This window comes from Eulemur rufifrons, chromosome 7 (assembly GCF_041146395.1).
Source record: "Eulemur rufifrons isolate Redbay chromosome 7, OSU_ERuf_1, whole genome shotgun sequence".
Classification (NCBI taxonomy): Eukaryota; Metazoa; Chordata; class Mammalia; order Primates; family Lemuridae; genus Eulemur; species Eulemur rufifrons.
Genome location: NC_090989.1, coordinates 138413112 through 138440444, shown reverse-complemented (window position 1 = coordinate 138440444; position 27333 = coordinate 138413112). Strand labels below are relative to the sequence as shown.

The window sequence follows — 27333 nt, the reverse complement described above, 5'->3', positions numbered from 1 at the left end:
TTGCTTTTCCCCTAACTTTTTAAAAAATCACCATCATTCATTTCAGAACCATTTATAATAGTCTGAAGGGAAGCATGAAACCAATTGAATCAGGATTTGACTTGAGACTTTTCGTTCTACATCCATGCACTTCCTCAAATCTTTCACTAGATGGTGTTCCAAATCAATCCATAGTCTCTATGCCGGTGATTTGGTCAGGAGGAAAGTGGAAAAACACAAAGCCATCCCTCTCTAACTGACCTAACTTTCTGCCTCTGGCTTCAAGAATGACTGGACTTTTCACTGCTTTCCGATGAGTAATTAGGTGTGCATGCTGTTGAATGTTTTTTGTAGGCTGTACTTGTAAATATTTGGGAGGTAGTTCTGACAGGAAGCATTTTTAAGTCATTGAATGGTTTCATGTGATTGGCAGAGAGCTTTGGTAACCCCATCATTAGTGGTCCTAGTGATCTAGCTTGTGCTGTGAATTGGGAACAAATTCATTTCAATTTCCTGGTGAAGAAAATCAGTTCAAACCACAGGCCACAATCCTGACAGCAACTGGAATCAGGTTTGGAGAGCAGGGTGAACAGATGAGCAATAGAAAATATTTACAGAATAGAATAAACCAGTAAAAGTAGACAAACCCTGCACTCTCCTATTTAAACCTTTGGTCCACATTCTGTTAGATATGGCCACGTCTAGAGTCTTCATTTCAAAGGAAATGACAAATTAATTTTTAAAAAATTACTGAAAAATTCATTTGATTCAGAAAATATATTGGAGACTGTTTTTTCAAAAGAAATTGAATTTGAAGATTCTGCAAAAATGTCCAAAGAGATGTATGAATAGATGTGAATTTATCCTTTACCAGAATTACTAAGTGTGTCTGGTTTCAGACTCTATTCAGTTTCACATTTCTCTCACTCCCTCCTACCCTCCGTGTTCTATTATTCAAATAGTCAAATGCACCATCATTTTGACAGTTGATTCATTATTGGCAGTAGCCAAGGAGACTGAATTTTTTCGTGACGTATTTGAGGTCTGCAGGCAGCCCCATGGAAAGAACTTACAGACAACCCGAGGAGCTGGATGCTAAAACCCCTGGGAGGGAACAATGGCCTGGTTATACTTGTGACCATTTGGCTGTTAACGTGAACAGAACAGAGCCTGATTCTAATTGATTGGGCTGGTAAGGTGCTTCATGTGCAAAACATTTAGTCCAGCCCTGTGATGATGAAAATCATCTGAAGACAAAAAAAAGCATGCAGGCACCTAAAAGGCACCATGCTGTAGAGACATCCCTATATGTCTGCTATAATTCTACAAGGTACTAAAAAGGGTCTGTGAGAATACAGAATGGACGCTTCCTGGCCTAACTTACATTCTTTCTCCGAGGGATCTCTTAGGATCCTTCTGCCCTTGATGCTCAAACTCACATGATTTCATTTTCACTCCCTTGTGTTGCTGACCTTAGGAACACCAAAATACAACACTGAATTTTTGGAAAATGATTCTGTACATAAGATAGATCTGGTTAATTTTTTCAATTATTTTAATGGCAATTATTATTGATGATTATTTTAATGTCAATTTTTTTCTTTCATCCCCACCTCATATGTCATTTTTATGTGTTGGCATTTCTGTGTCTGAGAAATGGCCAAGGATTAGACATTGCTCTCAGCTGAGCTGAAAGTACAAAGTAGAAAGAAAAGGAAACATCTCCTAAGCAATGTTTGCCCACCAGTCACCTTGTCGCCCAATGAGATATGCCCTGGCACTATTTTCCATGCCCCCATGAAAATATTGATGGCCATGACTATTTATATCTCTCATGTTCTTCATGTTCCTTTAATAAGGGGATTCACATACTTGGTTTCACATTAGAATCACAGGGAAATTTGGTAAAAATTGTATTTCCAGGCCCAACTTCTTAGAGATTGGTGGCTCAGTAAGTCTTCAGTGAGTGGTACTTTAAAGCCTATAATTTTAACAAGCACGTCCAGGTGATGCCAAGGCAACTTGTCCATATTCTGGAAACACTAGACAGGGTGATTGGAAGCCTGCTGTAAATGCTACTGTCTCCTCCCAACACTACATATGAATTGTGTTAACAACAGTATTAAATGAATATAAAGTCATTTCCCAGTTCTATACTCCCTTCCCCACGTGTTTATTCAAGCATATAACCTCAGAGCAATTTAACTCACCCTAAAAATCTCTTATATTCTGTGAATAAGATAGAGCTCTTCTTGAGCACATACCCAAATTTTGAAGAAGAATATTTCTACCTTTTTCTTTACACCAGTTCAGGAGGGAGGTGCTCACACCTGGCCCAGTGTCTTGTGACATAACTGTGATAGATTTGATGCATATCATATTGTCCATCTTGTGTACAGAAAAGACATTGTGAGGTTGTTATTAATAATAATGTTGGTCATTCGGGAGGCTGAGGCATGAGGATTGCTTGAGCCTAGGAGTTTGAGGTTGCAGTGAGCTACGATGATGCCACGGCACTCTAGCCAGGGTGACAGAATGAGACTCTGTCTCACAAAAAAAAAAAAAGTTGGTCATTATTTGGATAATAGGGGAACTAGAAAGAATGGAGGAGGCAATTTTGGTACTTTGGGACAGGGTGAGCTCTGAGAGGAGGCCTGGGAAGATAAATTTAAAATGTTATATCAGACAGAAGATATATTAGAAAAATAAATATACTTTTCTCTGGTGGAATTTAGATTTAGAGAGTAAAAGGTGGTTCAAGTATCTCAACAGTTGTCTCCATGACCCATGCACCAACGATGGTGGATATCAGCCAATGGCTCCTGAGCTCGTTTAACACTTAATTATTTGTGACAGAAGACACTTAACAGAACATAGAGCAACATATTGAGAGTCACTAGTTTTTGAAAGAAAATTTGACCTCAGTCTGAGTTCAATAAATAACAAAATTGACATCTATTTAATTGAGCAGCTTCTTCATATAGCAAATGGCATTTGGGTTTTATTTTCCATCCCTTGTCTATGCAGGACAGAGCTTTAATGCATGACTTTGGGAATTTCATTATTTTGGTGAAGAACACAGATAATTATTTTTTATTATTCCAACTATACCCCAGCATTAAAAATAAAGTATTATTTCCATGTCAGATCAATATAATTAGGGATATAAATAACGGACATGTAAATCATGACATATATTAGTATTTATTCTTCATTATCATAAGTTTGTCTGACCAGACCAGTTTCTCAGCAAATGTTGACTCATAGGATTCTCTGCTTCACCTCATTTCTATTTGACCTTTTCATTATTTTGGCATGCATTAAATAGGCCTTCCTTGAGAATCTACTCTATCTTAGTATTGTATAGTAGGGCAAAGAAAGCAGAAGGGAACTGAAATTCATTGAGCACTTGCTCACTCACTGGCACATTATATTTAATTCCTACAAAAAAATCTTATGAAGTAGCTTTTACTATCTCTCTCTATTTTTTATATGGAAAAAAACAAGGACTTACCCATGTTCTTCAGTGGCTACCGTGTAGTTTTTTTTTTTTTTTTTTGAGACAGAGTCTCACTCTGTTGCCCAGGCTAGAGTGAGTGCCGTGGCGTCAGCCTAGCTCACAGCAACCTCAGACTCCTGGGCTCAGGGGATCCTCTTGTCTCAGCCTCCCGAGTAGCTGGGACTACAGGCATGCGCCACCATGCCCGGCTAATTTTTTCTATATATATATTTTTAGCTGTTCATATAATTTCTTTCTATTTTTAGTAGAGATGGGGTCTTGCTCTTGCTCAGGCTGGTCTCGAACTCCTGAGCTCAAACGATCCGCCCACCTCGGCCTCCCAGAGTGCTAGGATTACAGGCATGAGCCACCGTGCCCGGCCCCGTGTAGTTTTTAATGTTAAAATAATATAAACATGGCTGTAGAACATTGAACATTAGCCTTGGCTTTTTAGAGTTTTGTGAGGTTTTTTTTTTTTTGGCTGCTGTTGGTGTCTCTCATGCTACAGCAAGAGTCAGTATACAGGCCACATCCATTCCATTGCCTATTTTTATCAGCCACTATCATGTGTTTTCTATTACTTATGGCTGCTTTCACTTACAACCTGAGTAGTTGCAACAGACACTGTATGGCTGCAAAATCTAAAATATTTACTATCTGGCTCTTTAAAGAAAATTTTTGCCAACCCCTGATTGATACTATATTGCTATGCTTCTAAACCACTTTTATGATGGCACTTGTCTAATTGTTGCCTTGACTTTGCCTACGGAAAACTAAGTGCATGGTATTCCCAGGGTTTGGGGGCTTTAGTCTCTTGTGTCTAAAGTGGAACTGACTTGGTTCCACACCTTAGTCTGAGTCACATGAATTAGGTTTCACTTAGTTACGCTGCAGCAACAAGTGGGCCCTACCTCCCCTCAGTCCCTGCTCCCAGCCAAATCTCAACGGTTTATAATACGAAGGTTTATTTCTTGATCATGCTTCATGTCCTGAGGGTCAGTGGCAACTGTGATGTGCTCCCTGGTCCTCACGCCAACATCGGGGCTGAAGGAGACAGCCGGGTCTGGGACATGCCGTTCTTGTGGCAAAGGGAAAGGAGAAAGAGGCTGGCAGAAACACACAGTGACTCTCAGAGTTTCAGCTCAGAATTGGTCACGTAACAATGGCATGGTGATACGTACTCCTCCTACAGGAGACACTGCAGGTTACAAGGCAGAGGCAAGGAGGACGTTTGAATAATGAAGAACAACAATAAAATCTACGATGGGCCATAACAATCAGTGCCCCATTTGCCAAATAGAAGACATCCATCCTCCTAACCATCCACTGGGGGGATCAGAGTGTGTTTTCAAATCTCAGAGTGACTGCTTTCTGTAGGTGCCTCACGATCCCACTCCTCTTCTGGGTGGGTTATTTCTCTTTGTTTTCTTCCAGCCACTCAGACTTACCTCATCTCCCATACATGTGTTTCTGTTTTTCTTTCCGGGATGAGTGCCTGTGACTTGACAAATAATCAATGGTGAGGTAAAAGCAGGTCTAGCTAACAGCTTTTGATTTACTTCCATCAATAGGTTCGCACTCTTCTGAGGCACTTCAGTTATTCCAGATCTCTGCTTTCTATTTGCTGAGGTTTTAAAATAGAAAGTAAAATCATCTAAAATGCTGCTTTGTGATATAAGTTTCAATTTCCTTTTTAAAGAAAGCCAACCTCTTTGTGAGCCCGAAGATAAAAGTTGCCTGTTAAATGCAGATATTTCTGGCTATTCTGCCTGGAGGTCAGTGAAGTAGAACAAGATATTAAGGATACTCTCCCAAACTGGGTCAGAACTGTGTTAAAAGATGAGAGGATTATTTCAGGAAGCCACACAATAATCCACTCACACAGGTTGAAAAAATTTATGTAGCATTTTTGGACACTGAAAAACTGTCTGCGAAGATGGATTAGTCAGCCAGTGTGGCACACAATATCATGCACAGGTTCCGTTTTTATTGCTTCATTCAGCAGAACACCATTATTTCAAAAGCTAAGCAAAAGCAGGCTTTAAAAAGCAATTTCATCATTTTCTGCCTATCTCTGAACAAGTAAATCAAAAAAGTAATCCAAAATTACTTCTCCCACTTAAATGGAGCAAAAAGGGGAAAAAAAAACATTACTTAGAAATTTACTAAAATACACACATTGAATGACCTTCAAAATTAATATTAAGGCTTGGAGGTCATCTCATGGTTTATATTATTTTGTTTTCTTATAGGATGTATTAGATTAATATGTATTAAACATGAAAAGCCTTACCATTAAACTCGGTAACAGATTAGGAACGTTCACCTTTCCTGCTGTGAGTTGATGTTGTTCTAACAGTGCTAGCCAATACAGTGACCAGAAAAGACATGTATTTTAAAGTATTTAAAAGGAGAAGACCCATATGTGTCCTTTTTAGATTGTGTGATTGTATATCTATAAAACCTAAAGACATCAAATAAAATATTTTTAGAAATTGAATATAGTAGATGTATGCAGTTGAATATCTTTAAAAAAGGTTTTTTTCCTTGCATAAAGAGTAAGAAATTAGGAGCTAGAAATTGAAATTTACTTGAGAAGGTGGCTTTATGGTCAGAATAATTTTATCACCATAATCACAAAAATACATTAAATAACTAAGAGTTAAGTTGAATAAAACTTTGAGGCTAAAAAAAAAAAAAACAGTGTTCTAGTAACAATTTCTGTTTCACAAATTACACCAAATGTGGCAGCTTTAAGTAGCCATTTTATTACGCTCATGGATTTGTGGGTCTGGAATTCAGACAGAGCACAGAGGGAAGAGGATGTCTGGAGGTCTGAAGCCTCATCTGGGAAGGCTAAAATAGCTGAGGCTAATTTACTATCTGGGCTGAAATATTCTGGAAGCATCTTTACTCACAGGGTTGGTGGTTAATGCTGGCCTTTAGCTGAGACTTCACTCAGGGCTGTCAACCAGAGCACCTACAGGCCTCTCCATGCGGCCTGTGACTCCTCATAGCAGTGGGCTTGGGAGAGTTGAACTTGGAAAAAAGTCTGTGTCCCTGAAAGCAAGATGGACACTGATCCACCTCTCCTGACTGTGCCGTGGAGGCCACACAGTGTGGCTTTCGCTGTATCCTACTAGTAATTAGCATGCCATGAGCCCTCTCCTATTCAAGAAATCTCATTGAGAGGAGTGCCAAAGAGTTTGCCGTCATACTTCTAAAATCTACTCATTTCAAAACTGGAAAACACCATAATTCTAGGTGAGATGATTAATTTTTTTCAAATTAATGTATGGGCTTAATATAATTCTAATCATATTAATTAAAGGATTTTGGGTTTTTTTTTTAAACTCATCAAAGTGTGTCTAGATATCACCTAGGAGACTAGGTTCATAATAATAGGCAAGAACATTTTGGGAGGGATTAATACTAAAAGGGCAGTTCTCTTCTTAAGCAATTTACATATTATAGAACTATAATAAATAAAATTGCTTGGATTATTCTAAGAATAGACAGATCAATCTTACAGAATAGAAAAGTCAGTCCCAAATACTTATAGGAATCATACATGTTCCCAATACATACTGAGGAAAGGGAGGCTTATTCCATCAGTGGTGTTGAGATTGAGACTCCTAGTTAAATGTGGAGGTATAGGGAGTGTATCTCTAATTTATGCAAGGTACAAATGAAATGTTCAAATGGATTAAAAGTTTAAGTGTCAAAATCAAATCAGAAAAGAACAAATATTTACTTAATCTTACTATGGACGGGACTTTTTAAGTATAACACCAATGTTGGCATATATATATGCATTTGTGTGTGTGTGTGTGTGTGTATACACACATATATATGATAGGTTTGGTTATATAAAAATAAGAAGTATTTAGGAAATAACTAAAAACAAAGTTAAAAGCAGATAACTTGTAATATATAAAGCAGTCAGAGAGTTAATGTTCTCAATAATAAAGGGTTCTTCTAAATCAGTAAGAAAAAGATGATCACCCAAAATAAAAATGGGCAAAGAACACGAAGAAGCATTTCACAAAAAGGCATTCAAATGGCTAGTGGATAACTTGAAACTCTGGGCATACATATTGGGAGAGTCAGAGTGCAAGAGTTGAACAGTGATTATCTATGAGAAGCAAAAGAGCCCCTTGATTGGAAGGTGATAGTGCTTTGTTATGTAGCCACCTTCAGGATATACATAGAGGTTCAATTATGTGAAATCACCATTAATCATTATCATTAGTCTACTTGAACACAACCAGCTACTTTCTCCTTTTAGACTTAACATGGAGGAAGAATTCCCTTAGCCATCATCTTGAGGGCTATTTTCCAGATATTCCAAAATAAAGATCTTGAATAACAACAATAAACACATTACCAATCTAATTCAAACTTTGCCTTTTTAAACCCCAGAGCCCTTTTTGTCAAACTCTCACGTAGAACTCCAATATGTAAAACAGGTAAAGCAGATCTTGGTTAGGCAGAGAAAGGCCCTGCCTGCTTCGATTCCTTCTTGCCCCCTGTGGTATTTTGGGATGCACTGGAGCTGAATAAAGAAGTGCAGTGAAACATATGGAAAGGAATTATAGAGATGCAAAAAGAAGGTATAAGGAGAGCTAGGAGCACATCCTATGTGTGCAGCTGACTTTGGGCAGATGATGAACACATGTATTCAACCAAACAAAAAATGATCAAAAAGACAATTTAGTCTTCAGTTTATTCCTGAAGCAAATAATGACTGGGGGAAAAAAATTATAAACAACATAAGAATTCAGGTGCATGGGTGTAGGCAGGTGGGCACAGGCAGCAGGGGCCAGCAGGTAAGATCAGGTAGATAGTGGCACAGGAAGGAGGGTGCAGGCTGGTGGATAGAGGAATCTCACTGAGGCATAATTGGAATGTCTTGGCAGCTTGTGCAGAGCAAGATATCTCTCAGGTCACAGCAGCGTAACAGGATGGGGTCATTTCCTTTTTCACTCCCTGCCTCATCAGGCCCCAGAATCTACTGTAAAAACCAATAATTGTGCAACTCAGTAAACTAAGCCTCCCAAGCCTATTATGCAGGTTCTACACCTTATAGTTAGTGCTGTGCCAACACTGAGACCGCCTCCCACATCTGTGCCTGCACCGCTAGGTAGGGGTTTTGTTTTTATGTCCCGAAGAGCCTCACTGGCTGTCAGAAGCTTGTTAGTGTGGAATAAATCAAAAGACAAAATTTCAGCTGTTAATTTCCCAAAGCCAAATACGGAAAGGGAATAGGATTCTCAGGGACACTTAACCCTGGGAAAACCTGTGGGAAAATGAACCAGAATTTTCAGCCACAATAGAGTTCATGTCAGGGGCTCCTCATGTCACTAAGTGTGTGGGTGAGGTGTGAATACAGTATCCGTGTGGCTAAAAACTCGTGAATCTGATGCGCTTATTGTAGTAGGCGGTAGTGCTGGGACTAAAGCACTATGTCCTTGCTGAAATGGCCAGACATAGTATTCAGAAATATTGGACCACTGCCCATAGGACTTAGAGGGAAACCTGGGACTGTACTCATCTTCTCTTCTAGGATGGAGGGATGCTCGTTGAGTATGTTGAGAATCTTTGGGAAACAATCTGAAAATCCTTTTAAGCTCTTAGGATCCCATTTGCCTTGTTCTGGGCCAAAGCAAGGTTACTGACTCCTGAGAGAAACTGAAAGGACCCAGAGGTGTCAAGGCAAAATGTGGAGGTTTCGGTGGAGACCGTGGGGCTCCTGAAAATTGTTTCTCATCAGAGAGACTATTGGCATTTGCGGCAGCACAATTCTTCCTTGTGCAGGTTTATTTCAAGCATTGTGAGGTATTTAGCACCCAGGATCCTGGGCCACTAAGTGCAAGTAGCACCCCACGGTCATTGCAGCAATCCAAAATGCTTTGACATATTTCCAAATGCCCCTGTGGAGTTGGTTTCACCTCTGGCTGGGAACTACTGAATTACTCCATTTAGGGAGCAACATAGGGATCTCCCAACATAGACTAAAATTTTGGAGTTGGCCCACAACAGTTGCTCAGGAGCTATTAGCTCAGATGGCTGCTGCGACACAATTAGGTATTAAGCTTTTGCTTTATAGAGTGTGTAAAATGTTTATTGTGTCCATTCTTCAGCTAAAGCTTTCAGTTCAGTTTGGTTTGTTTTTATAACTGTTCATTTCAGCTGCCTAGAATATATGACTGACATTAGGTTTATTGGAATTGCTGTCATCGTCATTTCTACATTGTAAACACCAAATGTGAAGCTCACTGTGTTCCTCGGGCTTTCTGGGATTCTAAACTCTTTGTTTCTGTGGCTTTGCTCATCTGTATTGGAAAGAGAATGAGTGGGGCAGTTCTTTTATTTTGTGCATGTCTGATTTTCAGATATACTCTCAAGGAAAATAAGAGTAAAAATCCATATTTGAAAAAAGGTATATCCAGTCAAAGTGTGGCTTATTGCTCCAAGTTCTGCCAAGCTGAAATGATCTCTTAGATGCATATGATTTCATGGGCTATAGACCACCAATTTTACATAATTTAAGCTTGAGAGACTTACACTAATGCATCTCACCTCTAAATTATGGGGAAGAGATATCAGGGAAAATAAGTAAGTGTCATGTAAAAGAGTAAGAGAAGAAGAGTTAGAAAGTAAGGAATGGGAGAAAATATATTGAAAAAGGAAAATGCATACTTTCAGCAATCAAAACTAAAAGCCTCCTTGTTTCCTGTTTCCTTACTGTTTCCTTCCTTCCTTCCTTTCAATTTTTTTTTATTTCAGCATATTATGGGGGTACAAATGTTTAGGTTATATACATTGCCCTTGCCCCACCCAAGTCAGAGCTTCAAGCATGTCCTTCCCCCAGATGGTGCACACCGCCTCCATTAGGTGTGTGTATACCCATCCCCTCCTCCCCACTCCCACCTGCCTGACACTTGATGAATGTTACTACTAAATGTGCATATTAAGTGTTGATCAGTTGATACCAATTTGATGGTAAGTACATGTGGTGCTTGTTTTTCCATTCTTGTGGTACTTCACTTAGTAGCATGGGCTCCAGCTCCATCCAGGATAATACAAGAGGTGCTAGATCACCATTGTTTTTGTGGCTGCGTAGAACTCCATGGTTCACTGTTTTGAACACTTTATTGGGTTTTGTGATTAACAAAAAAGTTGACTAACAACTTCTTTGAAGGTCACTGGTTTATTTTGTTGCTAAATTGACATAAGCAATGCAAGAAGAGCAGAGTCCCAATTTCCTCTCCTCATCTCTGTCAAAATTGCTTTTCTTGTCCAAAATACCTCTTATCTCCCACCTAGACACTGCCCTCCCCCATGTCCTAGTTAAAGGACTGTCATTCTCCATTGTTTCCCAAACTTATGTTGTGGTAAGAGGCATTACAGTTGCCTGGTGAATATACAGAACACTAGGCCTATCCTGTTGAAATTCAAATTCAGCTCCTCTGATTGGGGCCTCAATCCAGGTGATTTGTATCTCCAGGTATATTTGGGAAACATCAAATACTGCTCTTCAACCTTTCTTTGACAAAAATACAAATGGCAGGGCAGCACAGGGAGACTGTACAATTCTGGAAACAGGCTCATGAATTTTAAGTATATGGACTTTTCACATGTCCAAAGAAAAAGTAACTTTTTTACTTATAAAATATTTCTGTATTCTGACAACTTATACAACAGAAATTTCTAGAATATAATAGAAACTCATCCCTTCTCACAACAAATTTTTACAGAAAACTTCCCCCAAAAAGACCAGCCAAGATAATCAATGACTGTATTACTTCTTAAAGGAAAAAAAAAGTTAACTTTATCAATGTTGGGGGAAAAACCCTAGAACTTAAAAGATTAACATGAGGTGCAAGATTTAATTTCTAAAACTGCTAACTCACAATCTCTCTTAACAAATATTTAAATACAGTTTGGATGTTTTGGAGAGAACGAATAAATTACAAGTCATGATTTCACAGTACTTGCAAATGCTCATGTCTCAAGAGAAAATGATGAAAAAGTGTAATCAAAGACCAGGTGTGAGTGTAAATTGATTAAAAACAAACTCATTTTAAGAAATAAATACTAGTTCCTCTTACTGTGTGCCTAACAGATGGCAAGCACTGTGCTCAGTGTGTTCATACATTATTTTAGTTCACGTAACAATCCTGCAAGGGGTCACCAGTTCTTGAAAGAAGAGGAATAGGATTCCCAGAGGGGTCAAATATTTGCCCAAAGTCACATAGAATTTCAGGATGGTCCCAAGTCAGTCTAAACTAGTCTGCTAGTCTATGTAAGGTCTGTCTAATTAATACAACTTGTCACCTGAACGGGGACACTTACGAGAGTAAAAAGAGTATTATTTATAAGTGCAGGAAAGTAAGTATAAACTGGGTCTGTCCTGAGGAAACTGGACATTTGGTCACACTAGTGTGAACAGAGCTAGTTTATTTAACTATCAGGCAAAATAAGCATGAGAGGCATAGGAATTCAATAGGGTCATATAAAAATTTTTGCTAGTTTTGAAAAATGGCTCCAAAATACAAAACGAAAACTAACAAATCAAACATAACAAAAGGTTATGTTAACTTAGTCAACCACAACTCAACTGAAATCTTCTGTAATTATATGTGAATTATATTTTATAAGTATGGTGGGTATATTTAAATACACTTGACCTGATGTGTGGTAGAGTCCCCAAAAAGCTTTGGGCCATACAGTTTCCATTATTTTGCTCTGCCCATTGTGAAGAAAAACTTCAATTTCCACTGTGTCCAAAATACCTTCATTCTTTGTACTGAAGAGTGGTAGAGACGTCCCTTCTCATTTTCAGACCTACAGAGAAATTAAATGCCTTGCTTAAGGATATGCAATTAGTGGTAGAAATAGCACAAAACATCCCAATTCAGCTCCATTTCCTTCCTGCAGTTTGTGCTCTAGATTCTTCTTGAATAAGAATATTAATCTCCATCATGTGCTTCCTGTTTGTTCACAGCATTGCATGCTTCACCTATAATATCATATTTTACCTTTAATCAATTCTGTGAAGAGACAGTGCACTATTATTATAATCTGTTGCCTAGAGGTAAGGAAACTGAGGCACTGAGAGCTTATATTATTGCCTGATCTCATGTAGCTACATGCCCTCTCAGAACCTCTTTTGTTTTCTAAATTAATTCATTTATTAACTTTTAATTTGCTTACAGGTAAAAGTTACTTTTTAATGTGCACATCTCTGTGAGTTTTGCTATGTGCATAGTGTTAGCCACCGGTAAGACATTATATTAGGCTCTGAGGGACATAAAGAAAAAGAAGGCAAAGGCCCAGCTTTGAACAGAGTTTGCAGTCCCATGGTGTATATATGTACCCACTGCATAGTACTGTACAGAACAATTCTGTAAGTTCCCCAAATTGCCTAGAATGCCTATTGGTAGTCAGCCCCTCCTCTCAGCCAAGGCCCTGGCAACTACTCATCTCTTCTCTATCCATATGATTTTGCCATTTCCAGGATGCCACATGAATGGAATCCTCTAGTAAGTAGCCTTTTGAGTCTAGCATCTTTTACTTAGCCTTATCTATTGGAGATTCATCCATATTGTGATAGTAGTTTATTCCCTTTTATTGCTGAGTAGTATTCCATGGTATAGGTATACCACAGTTTGTTTATCCATTCTGCAGTAGAAGTATATTTGTATAGTTTTGAATAAAGTTGTTGTAAACATTCACATTTCTTTTGTTATTAAGGCTAAATCCAAAATGCCTATTTAAAGAAGAAAGAGAGCCAATGTATTCAATAATTTCATTTGATTTGGAAGAAATTTTAAGAATTTAAGAAAAATGTTCTAAATTCTTCATTGACAAACAATTACCCTATAAGGTTAAATTGTACAGTGTGATCCCTTCTACGCACTGCAATGAAAGAATCAACTTTCTCTATTGCACTGATCAAGCAGTTACCAACAAAAGATGGCATTCTTTTGCTATTTTCTATTCCAAAAGGAAAAAGTGTAACTTGATAAAATGGCAGAGAAACAGGATCATTTTACCTAAGAGTAAATCAGAAAGAAAAAAAAAAGACATAGCAGAGAAATTTTGATGGTACCTGGACACAAAATAAGAAAGTTATAGTTTTTCCTGCTTTGAATTGTCAAATTCTCTAAGAAACTTATATTTGTTCTGGCAAGTACTGGTTTCTTCCTTGATGGAGGTGGAAACTACCTATATAAGGAGGCATAACCAAAATTTCTACTGTCATGGCTTTGGACAAAAGCAAGCTGAATTGGGAGGGCAAATGTCTTATACATTTGATGGTTCATTTGGGGCAAGAGACAAATTACTCAGACATATTTGGAAATACAAAAGAAAAGTTTCTATATTGTGAGCTAGAAATTTTTTCTTTTGTATCAGATGATACATTCAATTTACCTACATTTTAAGGATGTAAAGCTAATCACTACCACAAAGTAATTTTTATATAAGACTTAAAAAAATCACTTTCTCCTTTGCACTATAATGTGTTTAGACCATAAGGAAACACTTTCTTTCAACAGCTGTTCATTTAACAACAACCTCCCTGGGTACCATAGAGGTTACAAACTAGAGGGCATACATTTAGCTGAATTCAAAACTAATTTCAACTCTGCATGTTGTGAGTTGTATGTGTAAAGGAAAATTCAGTTCATATTTATGGCCAGAAGACACCCAGATATGTAGTTCAAAGATAAGATTGTTTATTTATATTTTAGGAAGTTCTTGTATGAGACATATTGTTGAGCTGTTTCATCTTCAGAAACAGACAGAATCCACTTTTCCACTGAAGAATATACATTTTAAAAAAAATTGAAGCTAAAAGAAAAACAGAGATGTAAATCCATAGTTGAGACTTTGTGATTCAATATGGTTCTTCTGACCTTAAATTCACTAGTTCATGAAAGGGTAACCAATGATGCTTTAGTTATGGAGAAAAATACTAGAGAAATGAATAAACAAGGAATGTCATGCTTTCTCACATGTCTAATTTTCCATGTCTGCAGAACTGGGCATGCAAGACTGACTGGGTGATCTCCCTAGCTTGGTTTTTCTCAGATGGTTAATTAGCCCGCAGTTTTTAAGGACTGTGGCTACTCTCTCTTGAGCACAGCGAGGCAGGGAGCACTCTGCTTCCTAGACTGCCATTGCATTGGCCTGCACTCTTCCTGAAGGAGAAATGGATGTGCAAGCCCATCGACGTCTCCCACTTGTTTCCGCATACTAATACTTCCCTTGGACTGGAATTCTTCCCCTTAAGTTCTGCCCCTTGACGCTGGGCTGCTGTCCATGCCCTGCATTCTGGCCCCTACCAGATCACAGTGCACTTCTACCTGCCTCAGAAAATCTGAGATGACTCTAAACTATAGAAAAAAAGAAAAAGAAAAAGGTGACTTAACGGGGAAGGAATTAGGTAAGTCCCAGAAACAGTTTTGGGTTGGGTGCCAGGTACAAACTGTGAACATTTCCTGCTAACTTTTTCCATAAACTAGATTTTAAAATCCTACTCAGGAGAACCCTCCTCAAGTTAACATGAAGGGTGGGGGATATTTGGAGCCCAGATTATTTGGGAAGAAAGTATAAAACAAGTTGCCTTTTGTGACTGTTCCAGAAAAAACTGTACTGGAAACAAGCCACAGTGACAATCTCTACTCATCTGTGTTAGCATTCTATGATAAGAAAACTATGGAAATCCAGAATTACCATTTAGAAACTTTTGTAGCAGCTTAACTTACTAACTTTACTCTTGAATTTAAAAATGAAAAACAAAATTAGGTTTGTATTTTTGTGTTTTTTTATTTCATGTTTCTATTAATTAATTTTTATTGTATTTTACAAAAGTATTAGTCTGTAATGTATTGAAAAACATAAAACTGGTCCTTCCTCACAGTTAGTTTGAAAAACACTTTGTATGTTAAAAAAAAAAAAAACAAAAAAAAACTATGTTCTTGTTAACATTATGTATGTAATACATTCTTAAAAAGAAATGTCATTTTGTGGACATTCCCATTTTATTTTAATCAAAGGCTATGATAGTGACTGGTCAGTTTCTTTTTATCAAATTGCTGTATTTGGCCAGAGAGAGTCATTTTAATTTTTTTTCTTGGACTTAAGCAACTTTTAAATATCAAATACTATTTTGTGTTGCAATGTTGTGACAACAAAATTCTGTTTAAATGACTAAATCATTCCTGGAAAGTAATTTAACGGGGAGAGACAGAAATCCTACAGAAATGTGTAGATTAAGTCTTTGTGCAACCAAATAGAAATGTCAGGATCTTCCTCCACTTAATATGCAGGGCCCAGTGCACTGAGGCACAAGAAAAGAATTTGATTTACAATTTGAAGGAAAACCAACAGTAAAATAATTGAGAGCTGGAAAGCAATCTCACTTCTGCCAAATTGCTTTCCTCCATGCATGCTCCATTTAAGGGCAATATTCAGATACTTGCATTTAGTTCATGCATATTTTCTTTCCCCTGTGACTATTCCATCCTGTCAGATTAGGACTGTTTGTCTGCTGTGATCAGCAAAAAAAGAAAATCCAAATTACCCAGCATTGGATTATGCCTGGAGCTTTATAAATAGAAAATAGTCGATATTTTAAGTGTAAAGGTGGCAAGCTGACTGTTAATTAGAACATTCTTGGTCCCTAAATTGCCAAAACATGGGTTCTTTTCAAATAAGCTTTAATTTGAGTTTATGGGAATCAGACATGTGAAAAAACATTGCAGATTGTAAAGGATTGGCAAAATGTTTGTTAACAATAACAACAACAGCTACTACTACTACAATAATAATTTGTGATAGAGGTTTGATGAATATCAGCTTTGGTGTTGCTTACGGCTTTCTTTCCCGTGAAATATTCACAGACAAAGGAAATATTCCCTTTTTGCCTAGTAGTAACTGCCTCTGGAATTAATCTTATAGCTCATGGATACATAACTAAAATGTTTGTTGTACTGTCAAACCGTTGTTAGCTAGTTCCTTGAGTCACATAGACATTCAGTCATTTCTTTATAATCTCGGAAAGTCAAGGACAAAATTTGGCTTAGAAGTTTGGTTCTCATGCCATGTGTTTTGCCCATGGAGGCACATTCTTGTGCCTGACGCAAGAGCAAGAATTTAAACATCCAGGGGATCTTTATTAAAACATCCGAGGTGCCCTCTTACTTTTATCTTTCTTGTTCACATTAGAAAATATTTCTGGTTTTCTCACAAGCAATACAAACCTGACAGATTCATTTTGATGATTGCCTTATTTGAACCCCAGACACATTGTGAGCTGGAATCAAAATTCTAATGCTCTCCAAAGGTAAGGCAGAAAATACAATTTGGGGGGAAAATAGAGGTATTGAAAAGTAAACAGGGCCGGGCGCGGTAGCTCACGCCTGTAATCCTAGCATTCTGGGAGGCCGAGGTGGGTGGATCACTGGAGGTCAGGAGTTCGAGACCAGCCTGAGCAAGAGCGAGACCCCGTCTCTACTAAAAATAGAAAGAAATTATATGGACAACTAAAATATATATATACAAAAAATTAGCCAGGCATGGTGGTGCATGCCTGTAGTCCCAGCTACTCGGGAGGCTGAGGCAGTAGGATCACTTAAGCCCAGGAGTTTGAGGTTGCTGTGAGCTAGGCTGACGCCACGGCACTCACTCTAGCCCAGGCAACAGAGTGAGACTCTGTCTCAAAAAAAAAAAAAAAAGAAAAGAAAAGTAAACAGGAATAAACTATGCAAATTAGACCTGAGCCAAGAACATGCCTGGTTTTAAATGTAAAATTGGTTATAAGCCAGAGCCAGTTATACCCTGGTACCTGGAGGACAATGGAGATGAGTATGAAGGAAATTTTGACTTCAAAAATAATATCACTAGACCCACAAGCAGTAAACTCTAAAATTGATAGTCTGTGGCTCTTCTGGCCAGATATTTGGCTCATGTGAATTAGGTGTTCCTAATATTGATTAAGACCGCCACTGTTGTGGTTTGTTTCTCATGGTTTCGGGTTACATTGAATTAAAAATGTGCTTTTGTCATGAGCCTAAGTCAGACCATGGTTTGCATTGCCCTGTGACCAAATAGGGAGATGTTAAGAGCAGTGAACGACATATGATGGGTTAGAAGTTTAAATTGCCTGTGAGTGTGCACATTCCTGTGTGCACATACACACATTCCCATGTGCACACACACACACATGTACACACAGACCCATTTATACCCACATATGCCACAAAATCCCTCCTACCTAATGTGATGAGAATTGGCCAGTTAAAGCAAATAGTCCTAGAAAAATTGCAATGCCTTCATAACCTAAATATTTTACATTTAACATATGTAGTTTTACACTTATATATTTTCACATCACATTTATACATCAACATACATTTATTTCCCCATCTTTTGATGGAAAGGGTTTTTTTTTTCCCCCCATCAAATGAGGATGTCCAAATGTTTTCCAAAAGTAAGTAAGGCTTTTCTTGAGTAGAAGTCTGATGGTTGGACTGCCCTCCACTGTTCTTGCATAAACTACACTGTTCAAGAATTATGTCATATCCAGCTTGGATTTCTTCAAGTGAGTGAGTTCTCAGACACCTGTGTAGCAATCTGAGTGTAGAATCCGTCTGGACACTGAAGATTTGGTTTTAAAAGCATTTACAGTTCTCTTACCACACCTAATTCGACAGTGATGGTGTTTAGCCATCCCTCCTTAGTCTTTCCAAAGGATTCAACTTAGTTTTTATGAAAACCACTCTCTTTTGGCGCTCACACTTCATTGAATTACATATTATTTTATTACATTTTATAATTCTAATAACAGATGCTACTTACATAGACAACTTTGGAGGAAAAATCAACTGATCCATATGAATTCAAGGGGTTTCAAGCAGATACGGATAAGCACAGCAGAGAGTGTTACTACCTTCCAGCTTTCAGCATCCACTGGACATTGTCACTAAGTTCTACAAAAGGAATGGAGGGTGTTATTTAACCCCATTTTTCTAATCTCTAGAAAGCTCAGAATAAAATGTGACACATTTCTAGAAATCTATAGAACCTGATGGTCCACATTTTTCACTAACTTGACCTCTGGTTTCATCTTCCTTTTCTACATTGTTTTACATTCATATATTTTTCTCTTCACATCTTGTTGTTATATGGGAAGAAACCTCCGATCTTTTGCTAGGCTTGCGATGTAATGTAGCTGAATAGCTGTCTGTTTTTGTTGTTGTAGGCATGGTGCAGTCCAGGTTTTGCAAGACTTGGCTTCTAAAATTAACACATGTGGAAAAAAAGTGTTGAGTTAAAATTACCCTTGAACATCCCTTGAGAAGGCCCTGTGGTTAAGTTCAGCACTTTATATCTCCAGAAGTCTAAAACACCCTATTTTTCCATCAGCTTTGGAACGGATCAAGATTGTGTTGAGTGTCAGATGAAGTAGTTTGGCTTGCTTTCAGGGGGCTATCTGACAAAACACAGTTATGTACAAAAACTAGAGTGGTGTGGGATGGTCACACTTTGGGGAGGGGGCTCGTGGGATCTGAGATTAATGCCCCTCATCTAAGGGCTTTCAAAGCACATTCTGCCTGGTGTTATTTATATACAAATTCCTCCCTTCTGGATGAGCTAAGTCTCATCTTCCTGAGAAGACAAGGATTATATTCCCTTTCCACATATTCACACAGGATGTACTCAAAAACTTTTGGAGTTAAAATAAAATTCAAATGGAAAAAGCTTGCTTGTATTTCCAATCTAGTAAGAATGCATTCTTAATTTTTTAACTTGGTGTTTCAAAAATTAACTTCACTGTTTTGAAAGTTTACATCCTAGCTCTTGGTCACACTACTGATTTGAAAATGGACCAATTTTCCATGTGCTTCTTAAATTGGATTAATTTCTTCAAACATTAAACTTTTAGAGAAATTTGTGCATTTGGATTATCAGGGCCTGTACTTCTTATGTCAGCTATAAATCCTTAAAATACGGACTTCCTGGTTTTGTTGCCACCTTTATACCTCTTAATAAAAGACAGTGTTTATATTTCATATATGAGGATAATATTAAACTTTCACTTTTTCCTAGGGCCTTTATTTTAGCCATATATTTTTGAAGCACAGTAATTGGCAGAAAAATATAGGTTCCTATTAAGAAACCAATAAAATGTTAGTCTTCAAAATAGAGCTGCATGCATGATCCATATTAGTTTTTCCTTGGAAGACCACTGCAAGGTTTTCTTTTTTTCCATCTTTGGATGATTTTCTTTATTCAAGATAGCTGAACTGGAGTGCTTTTCAGTTAAGATAAATTTGGGAATGTAACATCTGAACTTCTGGGACTGTGACTCCCATGCACCCTTGATTTGTTTTTAATGAAGCAGCATTGCATAATGATTTAGACTTCAGAGTATGGGCTTGGGGTGAGACTGCATGAGACCTCCAGATATTTATTTAATCTCCATGTGCCTCAATTTCTTCATTGGTAAATGAGCATATTAGTAGTATCTCCTTCATGGGGTTATTGTGAAGATTAAATTAATTAATAAGTCTATAGCACTTGAATCAGTACTCATATGCCATAAAATCTCAATAAATTATTATTATTAATGTCAACCTTGTGTACATGAGAAACGGGATCTATACCGGTGGATGACCAGTAAACATCAAGTGGCTGGTTGAAATGAAGTTGAAATGCTTTGGTGTCTGGCCTTTCACCTGCCCCCTTCTCTCCCCATGCAGGTGGCTCCAGCCATTAAGGAAAGGATGATGAAGAAGGGAAGCCTGATGCTGGGCTACCAGCCCCATCGGGGGAAGGTCAACTTCTTCCGCCAGGTGGTGATCAGCCCTCAAGTGAGCCGGGAGGACATGGACTTCCTCCTGGATGAGATAGACTTACTGGGTAGAGACATGTAGCTGTGGCTTTTGGTTCCCCAGAAGCACAGATCCTGTCCTGGGGAAAGTTACAGATCCAGGAAATCTGGAGCCACGTAGTAGATTGCAGCCCTTCTGGTGAGAAATAGGAGATACTCCCAGTCCAGGCCAAGCAAGTAGTATTAATGCTAAACAGTAGTAGTAAGTACTCTTTAGCTGCCTGGGCACTGTTATTGTTATAAAGGAGGATGTAAAAAAATTGATCTTCTCAAGGGTTGTCACTAGGACACAGCCTTGAAGAGAGTTTAGTAAATACCATATGGATACTGGATTCTAAGCTTATCTTGCTCTTTAAAGACCATATAAACTACCAGATTAAAGCAGTGGTTCTCAAAGTGTGGTCCCTGGACTAGCAGCATCAACATCACCTGGGAACTTATTAAAATGCAGATTCCCAGGCACTACCCCAGACCAACTGAATCAGAACCTCTGGGTAGGGGGCAGTATTCTGTATTTTAGCAAGCACCCCCCCACCCCCAGTGATTCTGATGCAGGGTAAAAACTGAGAAACACTAGTTTAAGAAAAACTTTATAATAACTGAGTACTCGTTTTGAAGTTTTGCCAGCAAAGGAATATCTAATATTTCAGTAGCCCCTGAGCCAGTCTTTAGAAAATATAACTATGGCATCTGTTGCACAAATAAATATTTAAGGGCATCAGAAAGAGGTCAAAGCTATTTTTTAAAAAATAAACTATATAAGATGTTTATTTTATTAAGATGTATATTTTATGCAGGCTGAATATTTATCTCAAAAGTTAAAATTAACGATTATTCAAATTCATCTAAATTAGAGATTAAGATAAAAGGCAAACACTTTGTAGTGTGTTCCATTCAATCAATTAGTAATAGTCCTAATTCACTTCCTAAAATCATTTGTTTATTAGCTAGGAGTGGACATTTTATATATATGTGCATGTATGTGTATGTATAGATATCTACATATACATTTATGTTCCTATGTTTCTGTGTTCCTCTTTTAGCTTGAGGGCCCATTTCTTATCTTGTTCTCTGCCTCGTAGGGAATACCTAGAATGAAGTTCAGGGTTGTACAACATTCCCTTTCCCAAGTTCAAAATGTCAGTGTAGACCATTAAGTGGTTTATATTAGGCAAAGAATCTGGGAATCAGAGGCCTTTCAGAGGAAACGTTTCCTCCATTTATCCTGGAAGTGGATGATTGTAATTCTATCTCTGATTCTGGTCCTACATTTCTAGGAGAGTTTTATTTGACTAAAAAATTGACAGAATTCAGAGGTATGAGTGTAGAGTTCAACAAGATAAGATTATAAATATAATTAAAGTTCTGCATTAAAAGGTGAATGATTGAAGAGTGTTCAAGTATTTGACTTAATATGTTCAATAGCCCTTTTGTACTCCATTGTTAACTCATGTCATTTAAATTTTGAAGAGCAAAAAGTAGATGTATGCTATTTGCTTTGATTGCATATTTTCATTTTAGCATGCTTGGTTTCTCAATATCTTCATTAGTCAAATAATATTTAAATCTTTCTCTGAATTACTTATAATTTTCTGGTAATAACTATTTATATTGTGTGATTGGCATTTCTTGTTGCCTTTCTGTTTTAATGTCTACATAAAATGTTACTAAAATTGATGTTTTCAATAATCTGGGTTTGTGAAATAAAAAGTAATGCTAATAGACTTAGCGTTATTGACTTTTCTTTTTCTGTCGTCCCTCTGTACTGGATTGTACCAATACATTTTATAAGTGAACCGGACTAGGTTGGCATTTTAGCTCAATGGTTGAGGAAGTAAGTTGAAAGCTGTCTGTTTTTTAATAAACACCTTGAATAAAATGGAAAAAGCAGTCATAGTAAAGTGTAAACTGCTTGTCTCTTGTTTAGTCTTTCTTCATTTACTAGGCAAACCATGGGAAACTCAATAGCCACAGCTCAGCTCCTGATGTACTTTTTTATGAGAGATGGCAGGTCTTTGATTGATGAAAAAAAAAAAAGCATTTCATTTCTACCAGATATTTTGAAATTCTATTATTTTTTTCTTGAAATGTTCAGTATATACTCAATCAGGTATTTCACTAAATGGTCAAAAATAATTTTTTGATAAAAGGATACTTAAAATGAATTCATTATTAAAATATTTATATTGTGCCTACTATGTTCAAAGCACTTATCTAGGTGCTAGAGATATACAGTGAATAAAATAGACAAAGTCTTTACTATTCTAAAGCTTTTATTCTAGTAGTGACAGATAATGAGCACATAAATACATAACAAGTCAGGTGGCGATAAGTATTTTAAAGAAAAATTAATGAGAGTAAAGGGATAGAGTAGGGAAGTGAAAGTAGGGTAAACTTTGCTATTGTGGAAATGTTGTTTAAGCAATTCTGTTAGGTGATATTTGAGTGGAGACTTTAAGTAAGGGAGAGAGGCATGTGGGGAGCTAGGGAACATCTAGAAGGTAGGGTAAGTCAGAGGCCTGAGTAGTTGCATTCATGGTAGGTCCAAGGACCAACCTGGAGATAAGTATGGCTGGAGCAGAGTGAATGATGGAGTGAGTTGTAAAGGATGAAGTGAAAAAAGTACTTGGGAGTCAGTTACACAGGGTTCTGTAGGTGGGGACTTAGATGAGAACACATCAGAAAATTTGAACAGGGTATTGACAATAATTCAACTTTTGTTTGAACCAGGACCATATTGATTTCTGTTTAGAGAATTGGGTGTACATGGGACAAGAATGGATGAGAGAGACCAAAGAGGAGGCAACTGAAACACCTCAAGCAAGAATTGTGGCAGTTCTTACTAGAGTTGTAATAGAGGAAGTAGTGAAAAGGAGTCTAATTCTGGAGGTATTTAAAGTTAGAGTTGATAGAGTTGGCTGATAGAGTGGAGTGTTGAAAGAGAAATGAGGCATTAAAACTAGTTCCATATACTTTGGGCATGGGCAATTATTAGAAAGGAGTTGCCATTTACTGAATTGAGGACTGCAAGAAGAGTGGTTTTACCTAGCGTGAGCCATGTAAAATTTGAGCTGTCTATAAGTCAGCCAACCACAGATAATATATCAGAAGTCAATTATGAATTTCAACTTCAGGGAGGAAATTGGAGCTGAAGATAAAAATTTACAATCCATCAGTGTAGGGATGTTATTTCAAATTATGGGATTGGATGATACATAGAGAGTGTTTGTAGATAGAAAGGAGAATCAGGCCAAGAATTGAGCCTTAGGACACCAGCTCAGGATGAGAGACCAGCAAAGGAGCCTGAAAAACAGCAGCCAATGAGGCAAAGGAAAAACCAAGAGAGGGTGGTTACCCCAAGTTCAATTAAAGAAACATTTTTCAGAAAGGAAGGAGAGATCAACTCTATCAAATCCTGTGGATGGGTCAAGTAAGAACTAAAATTTACTAGAGTTGGTAATGCACAGGCTATTTATTTGTTGAAATGTTATTTGCTAAAATTAAGAATTTAGAAGATAGTTTTTAATAATTCTTTTAGTAGTCATCAGACTTTATTCAATCAAAAAGATGTTAAATTCCCCTTCTGACTTTTTGAATTTTAATAATGCTTCTTCATTGGAAAAGTTTTAATAACAATAACAAGAATTAAGCTTAAGAAATTATCATATTACTAATTGGATCAGGTTAAATAGGATGAGGTCTAACAGCATGTAACAGAATACTCAAATGACTGTGGTTTAATAAAAGAGTTTACTTTTCTTTATTCAAAAGAAGTCCCAAGATAAACAATCCAGAGACGGTATCTTACATTTGGTTACCCCACAGGCAGACGTGAGAGAAGGATTTGAGAGCAAGTAGCCTATTTGTTTGGTGATACCAGGTGAAGTGAGGGAAGGAAAGAAAATGAGCAGATTATTAGTGAGCAAATTAGTGTTGGAAGCAAGTGAGGCTCAATCCTGTTCATGGAATCTGGGAAGGGGTGTAAAACATTCCTTATACATGTCCCATCTACAAGGTATACATACCTATACATAAGATACCTTATAGATGTCCCATTTATGAGGACTGAGGAAGATGGAGTATTAATCCATTGGTGGATAATTGATTGATGACTGATCCCTGGGACATTAGCTCCCTGGCAATCCTGACCATACTTTCATGATCCTTGGAAGCCTTTGGGCAGAGAATACAGATCCTTGCAACTAAGGTCTTCAGCAGGACTGGTGAGTGCTGAGACTTGGGAAGGGCACTGACAACTTTTGAAACAATGGATGATACCTGCACCATATAATCAGGAACCCAGGATCCTTCTATATTTTTGCTCTGCTATCCTTAGAGATTGATTAAATCAAGAAGTTTTATTCATAGTTGCAATCCAGTGGTTCCAGCCATCTCTACCACATTTCAGGCAGGAAGAAATAGAAAGGAATTCCCCACATCCCACCCCCCACCCCACCCCACCCCTACACACACTCACCCCATTTGCCACATTTCTTTTCAGGAAAGACTAGAAAATGTGTTTTTTGTTTTGTTTTAGCTAGAGACACTGATTCCCACAACCATATCAGTAGTTCTGTTAGTAATAAAGAAAAGTATGAAAATGAAACACTAGCAGTCAACTCATAGTCTTCACCACCCTGACACAAGCATGGAGTGACAGCAGTTCTTAAAGCAATATTTTGTATTTTCAGACAGCTCAAAAATTAACCTGGATTGGTAAAGTTTGATTCCAATTGAACTGTATGGAATCTAGCCTGTCTTGTTCAAGCTGACCACAGCCAGCTTGCCTGGTTCATGGTTATCTATTCCAACTGGAAATGGACTGATACAACTTGAAGTATCTTAATCCCCTTGACTCAATTAGAGCCAATTTTGAACTGGAAAAAAATTTGATTCAATTCAAGCTCTTCATGACCAGTTTGGTTCCTCTTAATTTAAACTGGTCTGAACTAGCCTAGTATGATTTGAATTGACCTGATTCCAGTTTGATGTAATTCTATGTCTCTCTGCTTCAATCACATGCCACTTGAGCTAGCTTGATTTTGTGGAAATTCATTTCAAGTAGAACTGGTTTGATTTGTGCTAATTTGTATAGAATGTTTTAGAATGTATAGAATGTTCTAGAATGTTTTATACAGTTTAACCAAAGAAAAATTGGATTAAATTGCTTACTCCAACTGTATTTAGAAAGAAGTTTCCTTTTCACGAAGCTCTTGGCTTTAGCGGCAGCAGTGCTGTCAGGGGACTCTTGACCAGTTCTTCAGGAAAATCTCATCTAATGGTACAAAGGCAACCCCAGGTTGAATTGGAGTCACAAGTGAAGAAAAATGAGAAGTCTCAGTCTTCCTTCTTTCTTCCACTTCCTCTCTGCTGGCATGAGATTGATCATTCAAAGCACTGGATACCCAGTCCCTTAAAGACAAGACCCACGGAGCTGGGGGTGAGTTCAGGTGGGGGTATGAAGTACAGTAGCCAAAAGTAGAAAAATGGTGTATGTTTCCTGTTTCCTTAACCCTTTAATTCTGCAGGTATGGCATTTCTCATGGCCAAAATCATACAAACTTGAAAATTATTTAACATAGGAATCCAAAGATGATTACAACAATAGCCAAGGATGATTATTGAGTCCGTACTACATACCGAGTACTATGCCAGGGACTTTACATGGACTTATTTACTTCTCATAAAACACTATGAGGTGGTAGCTATTGTTCTCCTAAATTTACAGTTGAGGAACCTGGGGCTCAGTTTAAGAAAACTTCCCAAGATTATCAAGCTAGCAAGTGGTGAATTAAAGAGTCAAATCTAAGTCCACCCCACCCCAGAGCCCAGGCTCCTAACTTTTTCACTTTATTGTAGCTATGGAGAGGAAAGACCAATTCTAGCAATCTTACTGTGTCTTGCTTTCACAGTTACTTAGCAAACAAAAGCATCACAAACCAAGTTAGTCTCAGAAGGCAATAATTATATCACACTGCCATGACAACTTTCTCAAACCAGAATACAGGAATTTTCCTTTCTGCTTTTTGACACTAAAGTTGGAGGGCAGAAGTATAAAGGGACTTTTGAGTTGAAATATTAGGAAATTTAAACAGGAACCACAGTAGGGGTGAGAATAAATATTTTCTGAGTATTCAGCCATTGCTTTGTTTCTCAGACCTTTCCTGAGCTCCGTGACCACATGTCTAAATGCTTACTTGACGCTACTTGAGTGCCTCAAAGGTACCTCAAACCCATCATGTCCAAGACTGGCTCATGATTTCCTACTCCCAACCTCACATTCCTCCCCAAATATTCGTTTGTCCATGCTTTCCATCTCAGTGAATGACACTATTTCTATCTGGTTTGGCAAACCAAAAATCCATAAATTCATACTTAACACCTCTATCTTCCTCTTCCCCACTGTCGGCAGGGCTTGTTGGATTTGCCTCCAAAATACATTTCTAATCCATCCATTTCTCTTCACCTCCATTGTCATGTTCAAGTTCTAACCTTCTGTCACCTTTCCCTGGACTGTAGCACTAGTCTTCTTACCACATCCACACACTGATTCTGTGTTTTGTCCAATCTACTCACCAAACTGCAGCCAGGCTAAAACACAAAACTGATCCCATCTTTCACGTTCTTAAAAATCTTCAATGGCTTTTTGTTCACTCTTAGCATTGGCATCTGCCAACTCTGCCAAAGACCATCAGAAAACCTGTTGGTCGAGCAAAGTTAGGTCTATTAATCCTAGTACAGTAAGAGAAAAGACTGCCTTGAATGAGTCTTAGTAGTTTCTCAGAAAGGGGAAAGAGGAGCATATTCATAGGTCTGGGCAAAAGTGGCGTAAGGTGGGTCTTTCAAGGAAAACTGATTGGGATACGGTTTATCATGTGACAGTTTAGGACTGGTGATCACCAAGTGAGAGTCTTGGTGTGAGTATTGATAAATAAACTGCTATTTGATA

At 37.8% G+C, this 27333-nt stretch overlaps 1 protein-coding gene across 1 annotated transcript in view; it reads left to right on the top strand.

Annotated features, from left to right (window-relative positions):
- Positions 1 to 20427, top strand: part of GADL1 (glutamate decarboxylase like 1) — a 139946-nt gene extending 119519 nt beyond the window's left edge. Inside the window, exon 15 of the mRNA XM_069472023.1 lies at positions 20254 to 20427. Within this exon, the coding sequence (XP_069328124.1) occupies positions 20254 to 20427 (174 nt within the window). The remainder of the gene's footprint in view (positions 1 to 20253) is intronic.
- Positions 20428 to 27333: the final 6906 nt, after the last annotated feature.